The following is a 16941-nucleotide window of genomic DNA, read 5'->3' on the forward strand; positions in this document are numbered from 1 at the left end:
TGTCCTCATTTCTCTCTAGTTCCCCACTTTGGAATACACATATGTTTACCTTGTTCTTATTTTTACTACTATTCCCGTAAAAAAAAAAAAATCAGATAAATGTCCAAATGATTTTTATTTTTCCTAAGACATTTTTATATTTCTTCCAAGATAATTGTATATTTGATGGACTTACGTGTGTTCTGACATAGGACTCTTAGGTCCATTTTGCTTGGGTTATAAATATCAAGGCCTCTAGTCAACTATTTTTGAACTTGGTTAATCATGATTATATTGAATAACTTCTGACATCATCAGCAAAGTATTGGCCAGCACATTGGAATAGACTTTTCAGAAATGAAATCAAGAGCATCTTTGTCTTTTTAAATGGAGAATTTGGAGGAATTTCAAAACAAAGTCATTGCTGGGACCTCCCAAAGTTGACCACGTACGGTCAGAGAAGAAAGAAGGGGAATATTCTTTCTTTTTTTTAAAAGAGACATAGTTGTAGTAGCATTGAATGGGTATTTTCATGTTCACTGCAGATTTCTGGCCGATGTGTCTTAAGAAGGAGGCCCGGTACTTGTGCCTGGCTTCATGTGTACAGAATAGTTTATAAGACCAGAGAAAGTGATGAGGTAAAAGAAAAGGAAGAAATGAGAAAACTCACCGACTTTCTGATTAAATGGAGAAATCAAACTCCCTTCTGAGAAGTGCCTTCCTCCCCTTAGGTCCCTGCAGTGTAGCTCCAAGTTTGCTTCTCCTGTTCAAATGTGTACATTATACGTAAACTTAATGTGAGAGAGAATTTGTAAAAATTAAGTTACTTTAAAAGGTTGGGTATTAAATTCCAATCTTTTACTTTATTCCATCATACCATTGATCATGCTAACTTATCAAAATCATCCACATCTCTGAAGCCATGGAGTGTTACAATACAAATGAAGTACTATTATTAACATCCAAACAAAGGACAATCTTCACATCAAAGACACAAAATAGTGTGTTGCATTTCTGGGGGGACAAATTCAAAAACATGTCATAGGAAAGGATGCATGAAATTGATGTCTGAAATGTGCTTTGCGGCAGAGTAGAAACCCTAACAGTCTCCCGACCTTCCTGGCTGGAAGGGAAGCTCCGGCTAGAGTGTGCTCCATGCTATTTCTTGTCTAGTTCTTTTGGAGAATATGCACTAATTATTTCATACTGGACCCAAAACTGTGGTACACATGTAGAAAATGTTCGGTATGATCAGTACGGAAAATAGCAGGAATCCTTATGTTCCTGAGGCCTCCAACAGTGCATTAGTTGGTTAAACAGAAAGCAAAATAAAGCAGTAAGTCCTTGACGGTAGCATCTTCCATGTGTTTATTTGTTTAGCATCTCTTTTCAAGGAATAGATTATCTTAAACCTTAATTCTAAGTCACATGGCACATTGTAGGGGCGATTCTTCGATGTTGCATGTGACAAAGCTGAGGAATGGACAGGCACCCAGAAGAGCAGGAGCGGAATCTGGTTCCAATCCATGGCCGAATGAATTCAGATGAACTCTGTACATTGTTCCAGATCAACCGGTACACACACAAACAAAAAACCTACTCTCTCTTTTTCTTCCTTGCAGTTTTACCAAACTTCCGGCAACAAAACAGGCCGCATTTAGTGACCAGAAATATAATCGTTGCCACACAGGCCAGCAGGAACCCAATGACATCCAGAGAGTGGTACTGGTACCAGGTGAGGTCGTGGGCTGCTGGCCGCAGGTGCTTGGCTCCTTTGTGGCGCATGACAAACTCGATCCAGAAGACCGCCCGGTCCAGGGGCTTCAGAGGTTGATCGTGGTGAATTCTTGATAACTTCATAGCATTCTCTTTATAGCTGAAATTGAATACATAAATAGCGACTTGAAAACTTTGTTGAAAACCTGACATGCCAAAAATTGTTTTGTATCATTATAAGTGTATGACCTAAGGATTAAGACACTGCATCATACACGGTATTCCCGAGGGTGTAGAATGCCTATGGACGTTTGTTTCCTCTTGAGCTATTTCTACCTATGCTGGCCTATCAGGTGGAATTTGTCGGATGTTTCACAGCCTCTGTAATGATTGGAAGTAGGGGAGAAAATAATTTCTAATTGGAAATAGCACTTTCAAGGTTCAGCAATAGGAATGTAGCATGTTCTCCTCCTACTCGGAAGTGGAGTCTTCATTTACGGAGACTACGGAACATGGAATTGTAGAAAATAGGGGAACAGCATGCAAAAGAGAATTGCGAACCAGAAACAGAGAGACAAAGCCTGTTTCCCTTTGGTTTACAAAAGAAAACCCAAGACAGACCTTTCTTAAGGTACAAGAATTTCAGGAATAAGTCCATGTGGCTATATCTCAGGAAGACAAGGAGACAACAGCAACAAAACCCCAAGACACGGAAACAAAATATTTGTCAGGTAAAATGTTGAAAAAAACAGACTCCTTCAGCAACACAAGGGCTGTACTGAAACATAAATGTCATCATTAAATCCACATAAAGAGCAAACTAATGCTAAAGAAAACTGGCAATTGTGGTGACAGATGTTCTGCCCGCTGGAAGCAGTGAAAATGTTACAGTTAAAATACGGCAATAAAAGTGATGATATGCCATTTAAAACGCAGATGGACTGAAAGTCCATAGACGACTTCATAGTAAAAGTCTCTCTAGATTGACCAACATTGGAAACACTAATGAATTCAAATCCTTAATATCAATATTTATTCATAGATTCATATGAAATTTTAGTAAGACTTTTCCTGCTTTTAAAGAAATATTTATCCAAAGCCTAGCAATTTTTAAACGTTTAACATATTTTTTTGCATGATAGATTGACTTGATTTTTTGGAAAAAGGACAACATAACAAATGTAATCATTCATTGCTGGGAATTTCTTTACTTATGATTACAGTAATCTACATACTGTACCAAGTACCGTGCAACTTATTCATCAAAATAAGTTTCAGCTTATCGGAAGCCTGTCCTGTTGTGTGACACCTGTCCACTTCTCCAGCTCCTACCTCCTGGTGACCACTGCTCTGCTGTTTCTGAGTATTTGACTTTGTATATATAAATATAAGTGATATCAAGCAGTATTTTTCCTTCTCGGTCTGGCTTAATTCAGTTAATTCACAATGTCATCTTGTCACAAATGACAAGATTTCCTATTTTCTCCTTACTAACTGGTAGTTCTTTCACATACACATAAAACATCTTTTTTATCCAACAGACACTTAGTTGTTTTCACATCTTGGCTATGGCTAAAGATGCTGCGGTGAATGTGGGCGTGCAGACATCTCTGCCAAATTCTGTTTTCTTTTCCTTTAGATATATACCCAGAAGTGGGATTACCGTACAGTGCAGTTTTCATCTTTTTTCTTCTTCCTTTCATGGCCCCACCTGCCACACGTGGAAGTGTCTGGGCTAGGGGTTAAATCAGAGCTGCAGCAGCTACTTTACTCCACAGCCACAGCAACACCAGAGCCAAGTCACGTCTGTGACCTACACCACAGCTTGGGCAGCTGCCAGATCCCTAACAACTGAGCAAGGCCAGGGGTCCAGCCCACATCCTTAGAGAGACAGCGTCAGGTTCTTAACTCGCCTAGCCACAATGGGAACTCCTGTTTTTAATCTTTTGAGGATTTCCGTACTGTTTTCCAGACTGGCTGCACTAATTTGCATTCCTAACAAGAATGTACTAAAGTTTCCTGCCGCCTATGGGAGCTCCCAGGCTAGGGGTCCGATTGGAGCCATAGCTGCCTACCTACACCACAGCCATAGCAATGCAGTATCCAGGCCGCATCTGCAACCTGCACTGCAGCTTGCAGCAAGACCGGATCCTTAACCCACTGAGTGAGTTCAGGGATCGAAGCTGTATCCTCACGGATACTAGTCGGATTTGTTATCACTGAGCCACAATGGAACTCCTCTATTTATAAATTAGCACGAGGAGATATCTGAAGAAATATTTCTTTACTGGTAATTGGTTACAGCTACATGTGGAAAGCTAAGTGATTTTTCATTTTTTATTTCTCTAGGATTTTGTCACATTGCCTAAATTCTTTATCATTCAATTTCTGCAATTTTTAAGAAATTATAAATATGACTAAAAATATGTGGGTCTTTTTAACAACGGCTTAGTTCTTTATGTTAATGTCATTGAGGTACTCTGTTACCCAGTAGCAGTAGGTGAAGCTAAATGTTTTCATAGAACGTGACAAAGTAAAAGGCAGTTGTATTTGATATTAACTATGTCCTGGTGATTATGCAAAATGAATCAATTAATTGAATGAGACGATTAATTCCTTTTAAAATTCTGATGTTTCTCAGAAAATAATATGTTCTATACTCACGAAGGATTGTTAATAGCTGCCTTCAAAGCATTGAGTAGGTCAGAACTCGTCATTGTGTGCAAGTCTAATTGAACAGCAGCCCCTTTAGCTTGGACACGAGCAATATTATCAAACTGATCACCAAACAGGGGGATTCCCACCACAGGGACCCCGTGGTATATAGCTTCATAGATCCCATTGGTTCCACAGTGAGTAATAAAAGCTCTGGTTTGGGGATGACCTAAAAAGGAAAAAAAAAAATCATCATTCTAAGTCGTAAGAATTTCAGAAATAGAAACTCATGACGCTTGTATGAATCAATCATTAATTCGGTTCAGTAACCTTGTCTGCATACTTCTGTGCCATCGGGCCATACATAAATTTCTAGAGTCTGTAAAGAAAGCAGCAATTGCATATTCCATGTCCAGCAGCAATTAGTGATTCCAGCAATTAGGTCATTCCACAAAGCTCAGAGCGGTCTAAGGGTGGAGTTAAACGATGGAGAGTAATTGCCATTGAAGAAGTACTTGGGGGTAAGAACACATTGATAAAAAGTGCTGAAGGAGAGTTCTCTTGTGGCACCGTGGGTTAAGGACCCAGCATCGTTTCTGCAATGGGTTGGGTCACTGCTGTGACTCGGGTTCAATCCCTGGCCTGGGCACCTCCCAACTGCTTGTGTGAATGGGGAAAGGGAAGGGAAACGTGCAGGGTTTCACCGTGAGAATGTTGGCATAACAGACTAGAAAGACAGACTTTGGCAAGTGCATGAAGTACTCTGGTTAGGAAAATGGGATTATGACCTTGATTTTTTGGTTTGTTTTTAGGGCTCCACCCAGGGTGTATGGAGTTCTCAGGCTAGGGGTGGAACTGGAGCTGCAGCTGCCAGTTTACATCACAGCTGCAGCAATGGCAGATCCGAGCCGTGTCTGCGACGTACCCCACATCTCAAAGCCACAGCAGATGCTTAATCCACCGAGTGAGGCCAGGGATGGATGGGTTCATTACCACTGAGCCACGACAGGAACTCCAGAGCTTAATGTTAAGTGATATGGAATCATTTTTAATATTATGATCAGTGAAATGGTTTATAGGTTATTTTCCAGATAGTTGTATTCCAGAAAAGAAGAGAGAAAATGGATACAGAGGATCAAGAGGGCACTGCACCAGAGCCTCATCTAAAGGTGTGCTCAAGTTAACCAGAGCCTGATCTAAAGGGGCGCTCCTGACTCTGAAGCTGAGACGGGAGGGACTGCATCATAAATGGGAGAAGCCTAGGTTCCATATTTATCTTAGAGCTTGACAAAGATCCTATCCTTGACCAAACTCTAGTCAGAATCCTCTAAATTCCCTTCTCAAGGAGGCTCTGATTTTGGAGCGTCTGTACCTCTCTGCATTGCCCAGTTTTATAAACATCCTACTAAGGCAGGTGAGCTAGGTTCTCTGGGCCCTGCTATCTGATCCCCTTTAGGGCTGTTGGCTCATCCTTCACCTTCCCCCCAAGTGATGTCTGATCACCCAGGACTGCCTTCAGGAACAGTCCGATTGCTTTTGCCAGTCTCTTCCTTTTTCCCTGTTGTGTCCTCTTGGTAATTTTTCACCCAGTCAACCTTACACTCTGCCTTTCGGCTACCAATGTCCCACTTTTCCTTTCTGCGCTCAGAGTTGAGTCCAAGCCCTCTGCCTGACGGTTCACGTCCGTTGCAGCTGTAGCTATCCTTATCCCTGATGGTCTTGAATACAGTGTGCCTTACAGCCCATGAACATGTTTTTCTTTAACATGCTCCAAAAGAAATGGGAAGACATTACATGTCTGGGGCTTTTTTTGTTTTCATTTTTTTGCTTATTTTGAATACAAATTCCTCGGTTCTATTTGTTATCGAGTAATCATTCAGATTATTCCTTATTCAGTTCTATTTACTCTTCTCTTTGTTCTTACCAAGAAGATCATTCTGTGGAATCCATTCATATAGCCGAGTGTTGTCTCCTAAGGTTTCTGGCTTTTTTCCTGAGTACTTCCACACAACCTGTAAAGGGAAATGCCTTTACTCTACCAGAAGATTTTTAGAAACACACTGTATCAGAGTGAGGCAATTAAGTTAGAATTAATCTTGTTCAATGTCTCCAGGTAACAGATGAGCAAACTGAGGCCCTTAGTAATTAAGCAGTGAATGCGTTTGAACCATTGATACTACAACCATGTTTTCAAATGATTTCACTAATCCTCATCAATAATCTATCATGTAATCCTAATCAATAATCTGTCATCCTCAGGTTGATTCTCACTTAGAAGATGAAGAAAAAAATGATAATCTGTATCTGAAACATTACATATTGGTAACACTAGGCCACTCTGACAAAGTGGATTTTTCGAACCAAGTTTTCAGAGGCACGGGGTGGGGGGGAGGAAGTTACTTACCTCACAAAGAAATTATTACTGCTTTGATCTTCATTATATACTTGGAAGTAACATGGAATTAAGTTTTGTGTTGCCTTTTTTATTATAGTAAGATACACAGAATGATATTTATCACTTTAAAGTATTGTAAGTATAGAACTTGGTGGCATTAAGTACATCCCCAATATTGTGTGACCATCAGCACTATCTAGACCCCAAATGTTCTCATCATCCCTAACATAAACTCTGTGTCATTAAGCAGTAACTCTTTATTTCATCACTGGGTGCCTTATATCTCTTTTACCAGTGTAATTCCCAGGCTAGGACTTCTAATATAATGTAAAGTAGCAACAGTGAAAGTAGACATCCATATATCATTTACGAGATTAGGAGGAAAAAATTTCTTTTCTTTTTTTTTTTTTTTTGAGGCCCACACCCATGGCATGTGGAGGTTCGCAGGCTAGAGGTCCGGTCAGAGCTGTAGCCGCCGGCCTACACCGGGGCCACAGAAACGTGGGATCCCAACTGTGTCTGCAACCTAAACCACAGCTCATGGCAATGCCAGATCCTCCACCCACTGTTCGAGGCCAGGGATCAAGTCAGTGTCCTCATGGATGCTAGTTGGGTCTGTTAACTGCTGAGCCACAACGGGAACCCCAGGAGGAAAACTTCAATTTCCACCACTGAGTATGTGATAACCTGTGGGTTTTTCAGAAATATCCTAGATCATATTGAGGACTTTGCTTTTTATTCATAATTTCTTGAGATACTTTATCAGGAGGAATGGTTGGATTTCGTCAACTTCCTTTTCTGTGTAAGTTGAAATGATCAGTTTTTCCCCTTCGTTATATTCCTGCCAAGTATTATATTGACTGATGTACTTGTTGGGAACTGCCCTTGCATAAGTAGAATAAATACCATTTTATGATGGTAAATATGGTAAATAAACCATTTCAATAGTCTCGTGGATTTGATCTGCAAGTAATTTCTCGAGTGTTTTATTATCTATATTAGACATGACCATGAGCTGTAGTTTTATTTGTTTGTGATGTCTTTATCTGGCTTTTGTATCAGGGTGAATCTGGCCTCCTAGAATTATTTAGTAAGTGTTTTCCTTTTTTCACTTTTTTGAAGATATGAAAAGGATTATTTTCATAATTTAATTATTTAAATGTATAAAAGAATGTATCAGTGATGTTATCTCTCCAGGACTTTTCCTCTTTGAGAGGTTTTTGATGCTTCCTTTGTTCTTTTCTATTTTTTTTTCTTTTTTTTTGTCTTTTTAAGGCCACACTCATGGCATATGGAGGCTCCCAGGCTAGGGGTCAAATCAGAGCTATAGCTGCCAGCCTGCACCACAGCCACAGCAACACAGGATCCGACCCATGTCTGTGACCTACAACAGAGCTCATGGCTATGCCGGATCCTTAACCCACTGAGGCAGGCCGGGGATTGAACCTGCGTCCTCATGGATGCTAGTCAGAATTGTTTCCACTGAGCCACGATGGGAACTCTGGTTTTTAATGTTTCTAGCTGTGGCTTTTTCAGTCTCACGATTGAAGTCTCCTTAACACTTTTTGTAAACCTGCTTTGGTGGGGCTGAATTCTTTTGGCTTTGCTTTGCTTGTAAAACTTTTGAGCTCTACATCAAATATGAAGGGGAACCTTACTAGGTAGAGTTTACTTCGTTATAGGTTGTTTTTTTTTCCTTGCATTATTTTCAATACATCATGCCATTCCTTCTGGCCTTCAGACTTTCTTCCGAAAAGTCAGCTGACAGTCCTTACAGGAGTTTCCTTGTACTTCACTTATTCCTTTTCCTCTCTGCTTTTAAAATACTCCTTTGATTTTTAATTTTTGCCAGTTCAATTACAATGTGTCTTAGTGTTATCCTAATTGTGTTTATTCCTGTTCAGGACTCACTTTGCTTCCCACACTTGCTTGACTCTTTCCTTTCCCAAGTTAGGGACCTGTTCATCTATTATGTTTTCAAATAAGTAATCTACCCCCCTCTCTCTTTCTCTTGTCTTTCTGGGGCCTCTAGAAGGCTAATGTGAATATGCTTGATGTTGTCAAGGAGTTCTCTAAAACTTCTCTCATTTCTTTAAATTCCTTTTTTTTTTTTTTTTCTGTTCAGCTTCAGAGATTTCCACTACTTCCTTTTTCAGCCCATAGATCTGTTCCTCTATGTTGTCTAATCTGTTGATGATTCTTTCTGGTGTATGTTCCATTTCAGTTATGGCAGTCTTCATCTCTGGTTTTTCCTTATGTCTTCTTTGGAGAAATGTTTATTTAGGCCATCTACCCCTTTCTTGATTGGGTTGTTTGTTTCTCTGTTGTTGACTTGTAGGAATTATTTGCGTATTTTGGAGATTAAGCCCTTGTCAGTGGCATTGTTTGCACCTATTTTCTCTGGCTCCATAGCTTATCTTTTCCATTTTCATGGCTTCCTTTGTTATGCAAAAGCTTGTAAGTGTGGGTAGCTCTCCTTTGTTTATTTCTATCTTTATTTGTATCCCCTTGGGAGACTGACCTAGTCAAACATGTGTAGAGTTATATAAAAGAATGTTTTGCCTATGTTCTCCTCTAGGAGTTTTATGGTATCTCATATTATGTTTAAATCTTTGAGCCATTCTGAGTTTATTTTTTGTGCCTGGTTAAGAGTGTGTCCTTATTTCATTGATTTACATGCAGCTGTCCAGTTTTCCGAGCACCACTTGCTAAAGAGACTTTCTTTTCCTCATTTTATATTCTTGCTTCCTCTGTTGAAGATTGACTGACTGTAAGTGTCTGGGTTTACTTCTGTGCTCTCTATTTCCTCTGTTCTGCTGGTCCATATGTCTATTTCTGTACCCTGCTGTTTTAATTGCTGTAGTTCTTGAATATCGTCTGAACTCTGGGAGAGTTAGACTCCTGCTTTTTTTTTAATTTTTTTTTTCCTCTCTCAGGATTGCTTTGGAAATTCTGGGTCTTTAAGGTTTCCATACAAATCCATATAAATATTTGAATTATTTGTTCTAGTTCTGTGAAAAGTTTCATGGGGAATTTGATAGGGTTCAGATTAAATCTACAGACTGCTTTGGGAAGTAGGGCCATTTTAACAACATTACTTCTTCCAATCCAGAAGCATGGGATATCATTCCATTTCTTTGAATCCTCTTTAACTTCCTTGATGAATGTTTTATAGTTCTCAGAGTATAAGACTTTCACCTCCTTGGTGAGGTTTATTGCCAGGTTTTTTTTGGCGGGGTGTGATTTTGAAGGTATTGTTTTTTGTGTTCCTTTCCTAATATTTTATTGCTAATATACAAAAATGCAACCAGTTTCTGAATGTTAATTTCATATACTGCTACTCTGATGAACTTATCGATCATATCAAGGAGATTTGTATGGAGACCTTAGGGTTTTCGACATATATTGTCATGTCATCTGCATAGAGTGACAATTTTACCTCTTTTTCACTTCAGATACCTCTTATTTTCCTTTCTCTCTTTCTTTTCTTTCTTTCGTTCTTCATTTCTTTCTTTCATTCTTTTCGTCTGATTGCTATGGCAAGGATACAAGCAAGATAAAGCAAGCTAGTAATAAAATAGTCTATTTTGACATTTAATTCTTTGTCTTTATAGTTCCTTTAAATTGATATTAATAACACCACTAACTTTTCCTACATTTAAGCACATTTTAAGGAGATCATCATAGAGTTTTAAATTAGCTACCCCTCAGAAGATAAGATTATCTGACCTTTTGTGGAAGCTGGGCAAGAGCTGATGCAATCATATTAGACTTTTCTTCTGTGAGGTTTTTGACCATTGACCCCAGAGTAAACAACACAACGCCATCTTTTCCAGAGCTTTGAACAAACTCTTCTAATTCCTGTGAAGAAAACAGTCTTTGTCATATGAAAGCTTATCGCTACAAAAAGAAGACGGTCACACAATTTTCTCCATGTGTCTGAACTATTAGAACAAGTCGGCCTTTTCATATTTTAACCATTTTTTGAGTATAAAATATGATTTGGAATCATGTGTTATTGAGCAAGTAAAACTGATTTACATTGGAGGTTTCTTGCAGCATATTAGAGGAGCATGCATATGTGTTTGTTTGCAAGTTACTGACATGTTATCTTCTGCCATGTGTTGAATTCTTTAAATGTATTATTTAACTTAGATGTATGGTAATTTTAAGAGGTCTGTATCTGTATACATTTGCAGATGTGATGGCTATCTCAGAAAGGTCGAGTAATTTGTCCAAGATGACACAGCATTAGCAGGCAAAGACAAATTTCTAAATTTAGCTTTTGATTATAAAGCCAATGATTATATTCAGTACTCTCCACTGCCTTCCAACATCTCCTCTACAATGCTCCAAAGGAAAAGCATTTGACTTCTGCTTTAAGTGAAATAGTTCTGGGGCTTTGCTTCATATTTGTCTCTCATTTTTCTGCTAAATTACTGTCAGTATAATGACCTACTTTTGTGGTATTTACTTTGTTTTCTAAATTTCAATTTTATTTTATTTCGTTTGTATTTGCTCTTTGTATAAGATTCCACAAACACACTTTAAAATGGGGTAGGCAGGTAAATTTCCCAACCAGACAAGTAATGCAGAAATAATTTTAATACATACTCTGAAGATGACAGTAATATCCTGGAAATATATGGATTTGCATACAAAACAAAAATAACATATTTAATCACAGTGAAGTAAAAAAAAAAAATTCATTCCCATGTATAACTACTAACAAACTAAGCCAAAGACAAAAAAAAAAAAGTGTGACCCTTGAAATGGAAAGACAGGAAATATATTTACTTTAAAGAAATGGCTCATACGATTGTCTAGGCTGGCAAGTTGAAAATGTGCCAAATAGGCCACTAGGCTGCAGACCTGGAGAAGGGCCACTCTTGTAGTTCAGGTCTGAAAGCTTGTCTATAGGCAGAATTCTTTTTTGCCTGGGAGAGTTCAGTCTTTTGTTCTATTCAGGTCTTCAGCAAATTGGATGGGGCTTACCCACATAATGGAGAACAATTTGTTCACTCAAGGTCCGCCTGTTTCCATGTTAATGTCATCCAAAAATACCCTCAAAGTAACTTCCAGAATAATGTTTGGCCCAAGAGCTAGGTTCATGAGCCAAGAAAGTTGACACATAAAATTAACCATTAGACTGGAGATGGGATTAAGAGGGAGGAATAGAAGGACTGGAGCTCAACTTCTCTCCTAAAAACAACAAAATTCACAACTAAAGACTGAGCAATCTCCACCCAAATGGACTGGAAAGCCATACCCTACTCCAGAAGAAAAAGAGGAGGCCATATCAAGAGGTAGGAGGGGTGATTTCATGATATAAACAAGCCCATACCTCCCGGGTGGGAAGCTCCACAGACTGAAAACTAACTGGTTCACAGAGCCTCACCTACAGGAGTGAGAGTTCTGAGCCCCACATCAAACCCTCTCATGCTGGGATCTGGCACTGGGAGAAAGAGCCCCTGGATCAGCTGGCATTGAAGGCCAGCGGGGCTTGTGCACAAGAGATCTAGAGGACTGGGGAAATGGAGACCCCATTCTTAAAAGGCGCACACAGACTTTCACATGCACTGGGTCCCAGGGCAGAGCGAGGTCTCCACAGGAACCTAGGTCAAACCTGACTGCAGTTCTTGGAGGACATCATGGCAAAACAGGGGTGAACGTGGCTTGTTGTGGAGGAAGGACATTGGAAGCAAAGCTGTTGGGAATAGTCAGCAGCATGCCTATCTCTAGAGGTGGCCATTTGGGGGAAATCTGGCCCCACCTGTCACTCAGTGCTGAGAAGCCCCAGGGCAAACTACAATCCAGGTGGGATCACAGCCCCACCCCTCAGTAAACAGGCTACCTAAAGGGCCTCAGGCACACAGCTGCCCCTAATCCCATCCAGAGACTAAGCCCCACCCACCAGAGGGATAGGAATCGGCTCCACCTACCAGTGGGCAGGCATCAGCCCCTCCCATCAGGAAGCCTACAGCAAGCCCCCATACTGACTTCAGCCACAAGGGGGGCAGACACCAGGGGTAAGAGAGGCTACAGCTCTATCATCTAAAAAAAGGTCACCACACCACAAACCTATAAAAATGAAAAGACAGAGAACTATAACTCGGATGAGGGAGGAAGGAAAATCCCCAGAAAATCAGCTAAGTCATCAGGAGATTCTCAGCCTCCAGGAAAAAGACTTTAGACTCTCGATGCTGAAGATGATGCAAGACAGTGGAAATAAACTGGAGGCAAACATGGATAACTTACAGGAAACACTGAGCAAAGAGATACAAGATATAAAACTTAAACAAGAAGAGGTGAAAAATACAATAACGGAAATAAAAAATGCACTAGAAGCAGCTAACAGCAGAATACAGGTGGCAGAAGAATGAATAAGTGAGGTGGAGGACAGATTAGAGGAAATTACAAATGCAGAAGAGAAAAGAGAAAAAAGATTGAAAACAAATGAAGAGAGTCTCAGAGAACTCTGGGACAATGTTAAACACACCAACATCCGTATTATAGGGGTGCCAGAAGGAGAACAGAGAGAGAAGGGGACAGAAAAAATATTCCAAGAGATAATAGCCCAAAATACCCTAAAATGGGAAAGGAATCACTCACTCAGATCCAGGAAGCATGAGTACCATGTAAAATAAACTCAAGGAGGAATACACCGAGACACATATTAATCAAACTGACCAACATTAAAGACAAAGAGAAAATCTTGAAAGCAGCTAGGGAAAAGAAACAAGCAACATACAAGGGAACCCCAATAAGGTTATCGGCAGATTTTTCAGCAGAAACTCTGCAGGCCAGAAGGGAGTGGCATGATATACTTAAGGTGATGAAAGAAAAAAAAAACCTCCATCCAAGATTACTCTACCCAGCAAGGCTCTCATTCAGATTTGAAGGAGAAATCAAGACCTTCTCAGATATAAGCCAAAGCTGAGAGAATTCAGCAACACTAAACCAGCCTTGCAACAAATACTAAAGGAACTTCTCTAGGCAGGAAAGAAAAGCCCACAACAGGGAACAAAAATGCCACAAATGACAAGGCTCACCAATAAAGGTATATATACAGTAAAGATACGAAATCATCCATGCACAATTATACCACCAAAATCAGAAATCATGAGAAGAGGTGGGTACAAATGCGAGACAGCGGAGATGAACTTGCAATTAAGAGAACAACAACTTAAAACAATCTCATACACATATAGACGCTTACATCAAAACTTCCCAATAACTGCAAACCAAAAATCTCCAATTGATACACAAACAAGGAATCTCTGGAGAAGAAATATATCTCATCGTAAATAAGTGCATAATCCACCATGAAGGGGGTCATTTGACATCATTCTTGGAATGATGAAGTCTTACACCTGATTCTGATTTCCTCTCCATCAAAGAATTTATGATAATTATAATGAAACAATGCCACTGTACAATTAAATGAAAAAAAATTAACCATTAGCCTATGTTTAAAGATGGATTGACTTAACATGTAAAGCTCTCAATCTCTATACATTTATTTCCAATCATAGCATAGTTTTCTTAAGTAGCTGGAACATATTTTAAAAGTTATGTAGACTAATACATTTTCATAAATAATTAATGAATTTTGAATAAGAAAATAGTGGGGACTACTTCAATCAGATGATAATACATAAAGTAAAATGGACACTACTATCCTATTTAATATAGTATAAGAGTCTAAGAGAGTCATAGACACTAATTTCTGTGTCCATGTTTTCTGCTTTAGGATCAAACACTATCAATAATTAGCTTGAAATCATTTCAAAAGATAAATGCTCAAAAAGGAAAATAAAAAATACTGTAAAGAAAAACTAGATTTCAAAAGCAATCCTATGGTTACCACAGGTGAAACAAACCATTAGGGGAGGGAATAATCGGGAAGGTGGGAATAACACACACACACTACTGTACAAAATAGATGACTACTGAAAACCTACTACATAGCACAGGAAAATCTACCTCATAGTTTTCCGTAACGTATAGGGGAAAAAAAAGAATGGATGTATTTATATGTACGACTGATTCACTTTGCTAGCCACCCGAAACTAATACAACATGGGAAATCAACTACATTCCAATAAAATTTAATTTAAAGAATTATTCCAGGAAGTAAATACTCAAACAGGCAAAAATAAGCACGTTTAAAGACCTTAGGCAGGGGCTTCGCAGGCTTGCAGTGCAGTCCTCCAACATATTCAAAATTAGGCAAGGAAGGGTGAGGAAATTCGAAATCCCAGGAGGTTCGAATCAACCACATTTCAGCTTTTCCCATAGTCTCACATAATGTGGTAGGTTTTCCTGGATAAAAATTCATAAAACATGAAAACGGGAAAACAAACTGATATTTAAGTAGGAATTGTTTTGTTTCACCATTGAAATTTCTAAGAAAAATCTTTAAAGAACAAATACCGGTCCCATGTAACCCATGAGAAATCGATTGTCTTGCCCCACGGAGATTACATGATAGTGAGATTGTGAGTGACCAAACACACATTTACATATGGAACAAAGCCCAAATCCTGCTGCTTTCTCTCTGTCAACAGTCTTTTGTCTTGAGCTAACCTGGAACCTATTCCATGCTCAGAATCCACACATGCTCAGAGTTTGCTGAACATGAAGCTCAGCCAGTGATTGTCAGCCTGAGTCTCCTCCTCTTCTGGAATTCCAGTTTAGTCTTGTCTTTATTGCTCCAGAAGCCTTGGATATCTTTAAAAAAGATTTTGTAATTTATCCATCTTTTTTCTTCATAGTGTTTGGGAGTCAGCTGCCCCAAGTAATTAGATCCTATCTGGAATGCAAAGCTTTAATAAACAGGGCGTCTCTTTAATAATAAAGGGATGCTCTCCCTTGGTATACAAGTTCCTCACAAGACTTCTTTTCTCTTTGGTGAAGATATCGCACTGCCTGAAAATCTGGTGGCAAAATATTTGCTATTCAGATATATTTAGCTGACAAACTGTACAAAGGGGGTCTCTGTCCACTTGAAGTGGAATTCAAGTGAACATGAACAGAGTAAGAATTCAGATTAGTGTCTTGAAATAAATTGTTCTCATTAGCTTTGAGTCAGATCTTTATTTCTGAATTTTATTCAGTTATTGTGGTATGGGCAAACTTACCTAGAGTTTTGGGACCCTTTCGAAATACGTATTTAATAACACCGATATAAGGAAAGCATAGCTCTCCTGTTTCTCGGCACATGACTTTTTGAATAGTCTCTTTGATGTGCTAAGTGTGCTCAAATGTTGATTAGAAAATGTGAGGGATTTGAACTGAGCGGGACAATCTTTCCATGTAAGAGACCAAAAGAAACTCTCGGTAATTCAGGGGTGTGATTCCCGTAATGGGAAAGGTATTCGATCTTCATTTCATACTCAGTGCATATGCCATTGTGAAGCCTTAGGGGTGTCAGCCATGGGTGCAATCTTATTCTCTTTGTGTGATGGTTTAATCCCACAGCCTTTTAATAACAGTTTATTGAGATATAATTGATATGTCATATGCTTCTTCCTTTTGAATGAACAATTCCGTAGCTTTCAGCATATTTATAAGGATGTGAAACCACCCCCAGTATTCAGTTTTAGAAAACTTCCTTCCTGCCAAAAGAAATCCTGTATCCATCGGCAATGTTTCTCCATCTCTCTCTCTTCCCAGCCCCTGACAACTACTAATCTACCTCATTCTTTGTCTGTTTCAGAAGAGTCTTATTTCACTTAACGTAAATGAAATCATACACTAGGTGGTCCTTTGTGCTCCCTTCATTCACTTAGCATAACTTTTTTTCAAAGTTCAGCCATGTGGTAGCATAGATCAGTACTTCATTACTTTTTGTGGCTGAATGATATTTCTAAAAGGATATACTTCATGTTGTTTATTCATTCATCAGTTGATGTGGATTTGAGCTGTTTCCATATTTGTCTACTATGCATAATGGTGCTATGAGCATCCACGTGTATGTTTTATGTGGACACATGTTCAACTTTCTTGATTATAAACCCAGGAGTAGAACTGTGGGGTCATATTGTTGATCCACTTTCCTCCATATTAAGATAATATCCTTTTCCTGTTAAATCTCCTCTCCTGAGTGAGAACTCTAGTGTGCCTAACGCACTCTTTTGCTATAAAAACAATATAGTAGGAGAAGTAAAAAATTTGATTTGGATATGGAGGAA

General features: G+C 39.1%; 1 protein-coding gene and 1 pseudogene across 2 annotated transcripts in view; both read right to left on the minus strand.

Moving 5' to 3' along the window:
- Window positions 1-1507, minus strand: part of LOC125137438 (UDP-glucuronosyltransferase 2C1-like) — a 28337-nt pseudogene extending 26830 nt beyond the window's left edge.
- Window positions 823-16941, minus strand: part of LOC125137511 (UDP-glucuronosyltransferase 2C1-like) — a 22816-nt gene continuing 6697 nt past the window's right edge. For both annotated transcript variants that reach the window (XM_047798215.1, XM_047798216.1), the window contains exons 2-6: window positions 14922-15070; window positions 10475-10606; window positions 6275-6362; window positions 4360-4579; window positions 823-1855 (exon numbers count right to left, since the gene is read on the minus strand). In XM_047798215.1, the coding sequence (XP_047654171.1) occupies window positions 1576-1855; window positions 4360-4579; window positions 6275-6362; window positions 10475-10606; window positions 14922-15070 (869 nt within the window). In that variant the 3' untranslated portion in view covers window positions 823-1575. The remainder of the gene's footprint in view (window positions 1856-4359; window positions 4580-6274; window positions 6363-10474; window positions 10607-14921; window positions 15071-16941) is intronic.

The sequence above is a fragment of the Phacochoerus africanus genome, chromosome 10, assembly GCF_016906955.1.
Source record: "Phacochoerus africanus isolate WHEZ1 chromosome 10, ROS_Pafr_v1, whole genome shotgun sequence".
Lineage (NCBI taxonomy): Eukaryota > Metazoa > Chordata > Mammalia > Artiodactyla > Suidae > Phacochoerus > Phacochoerus africanus.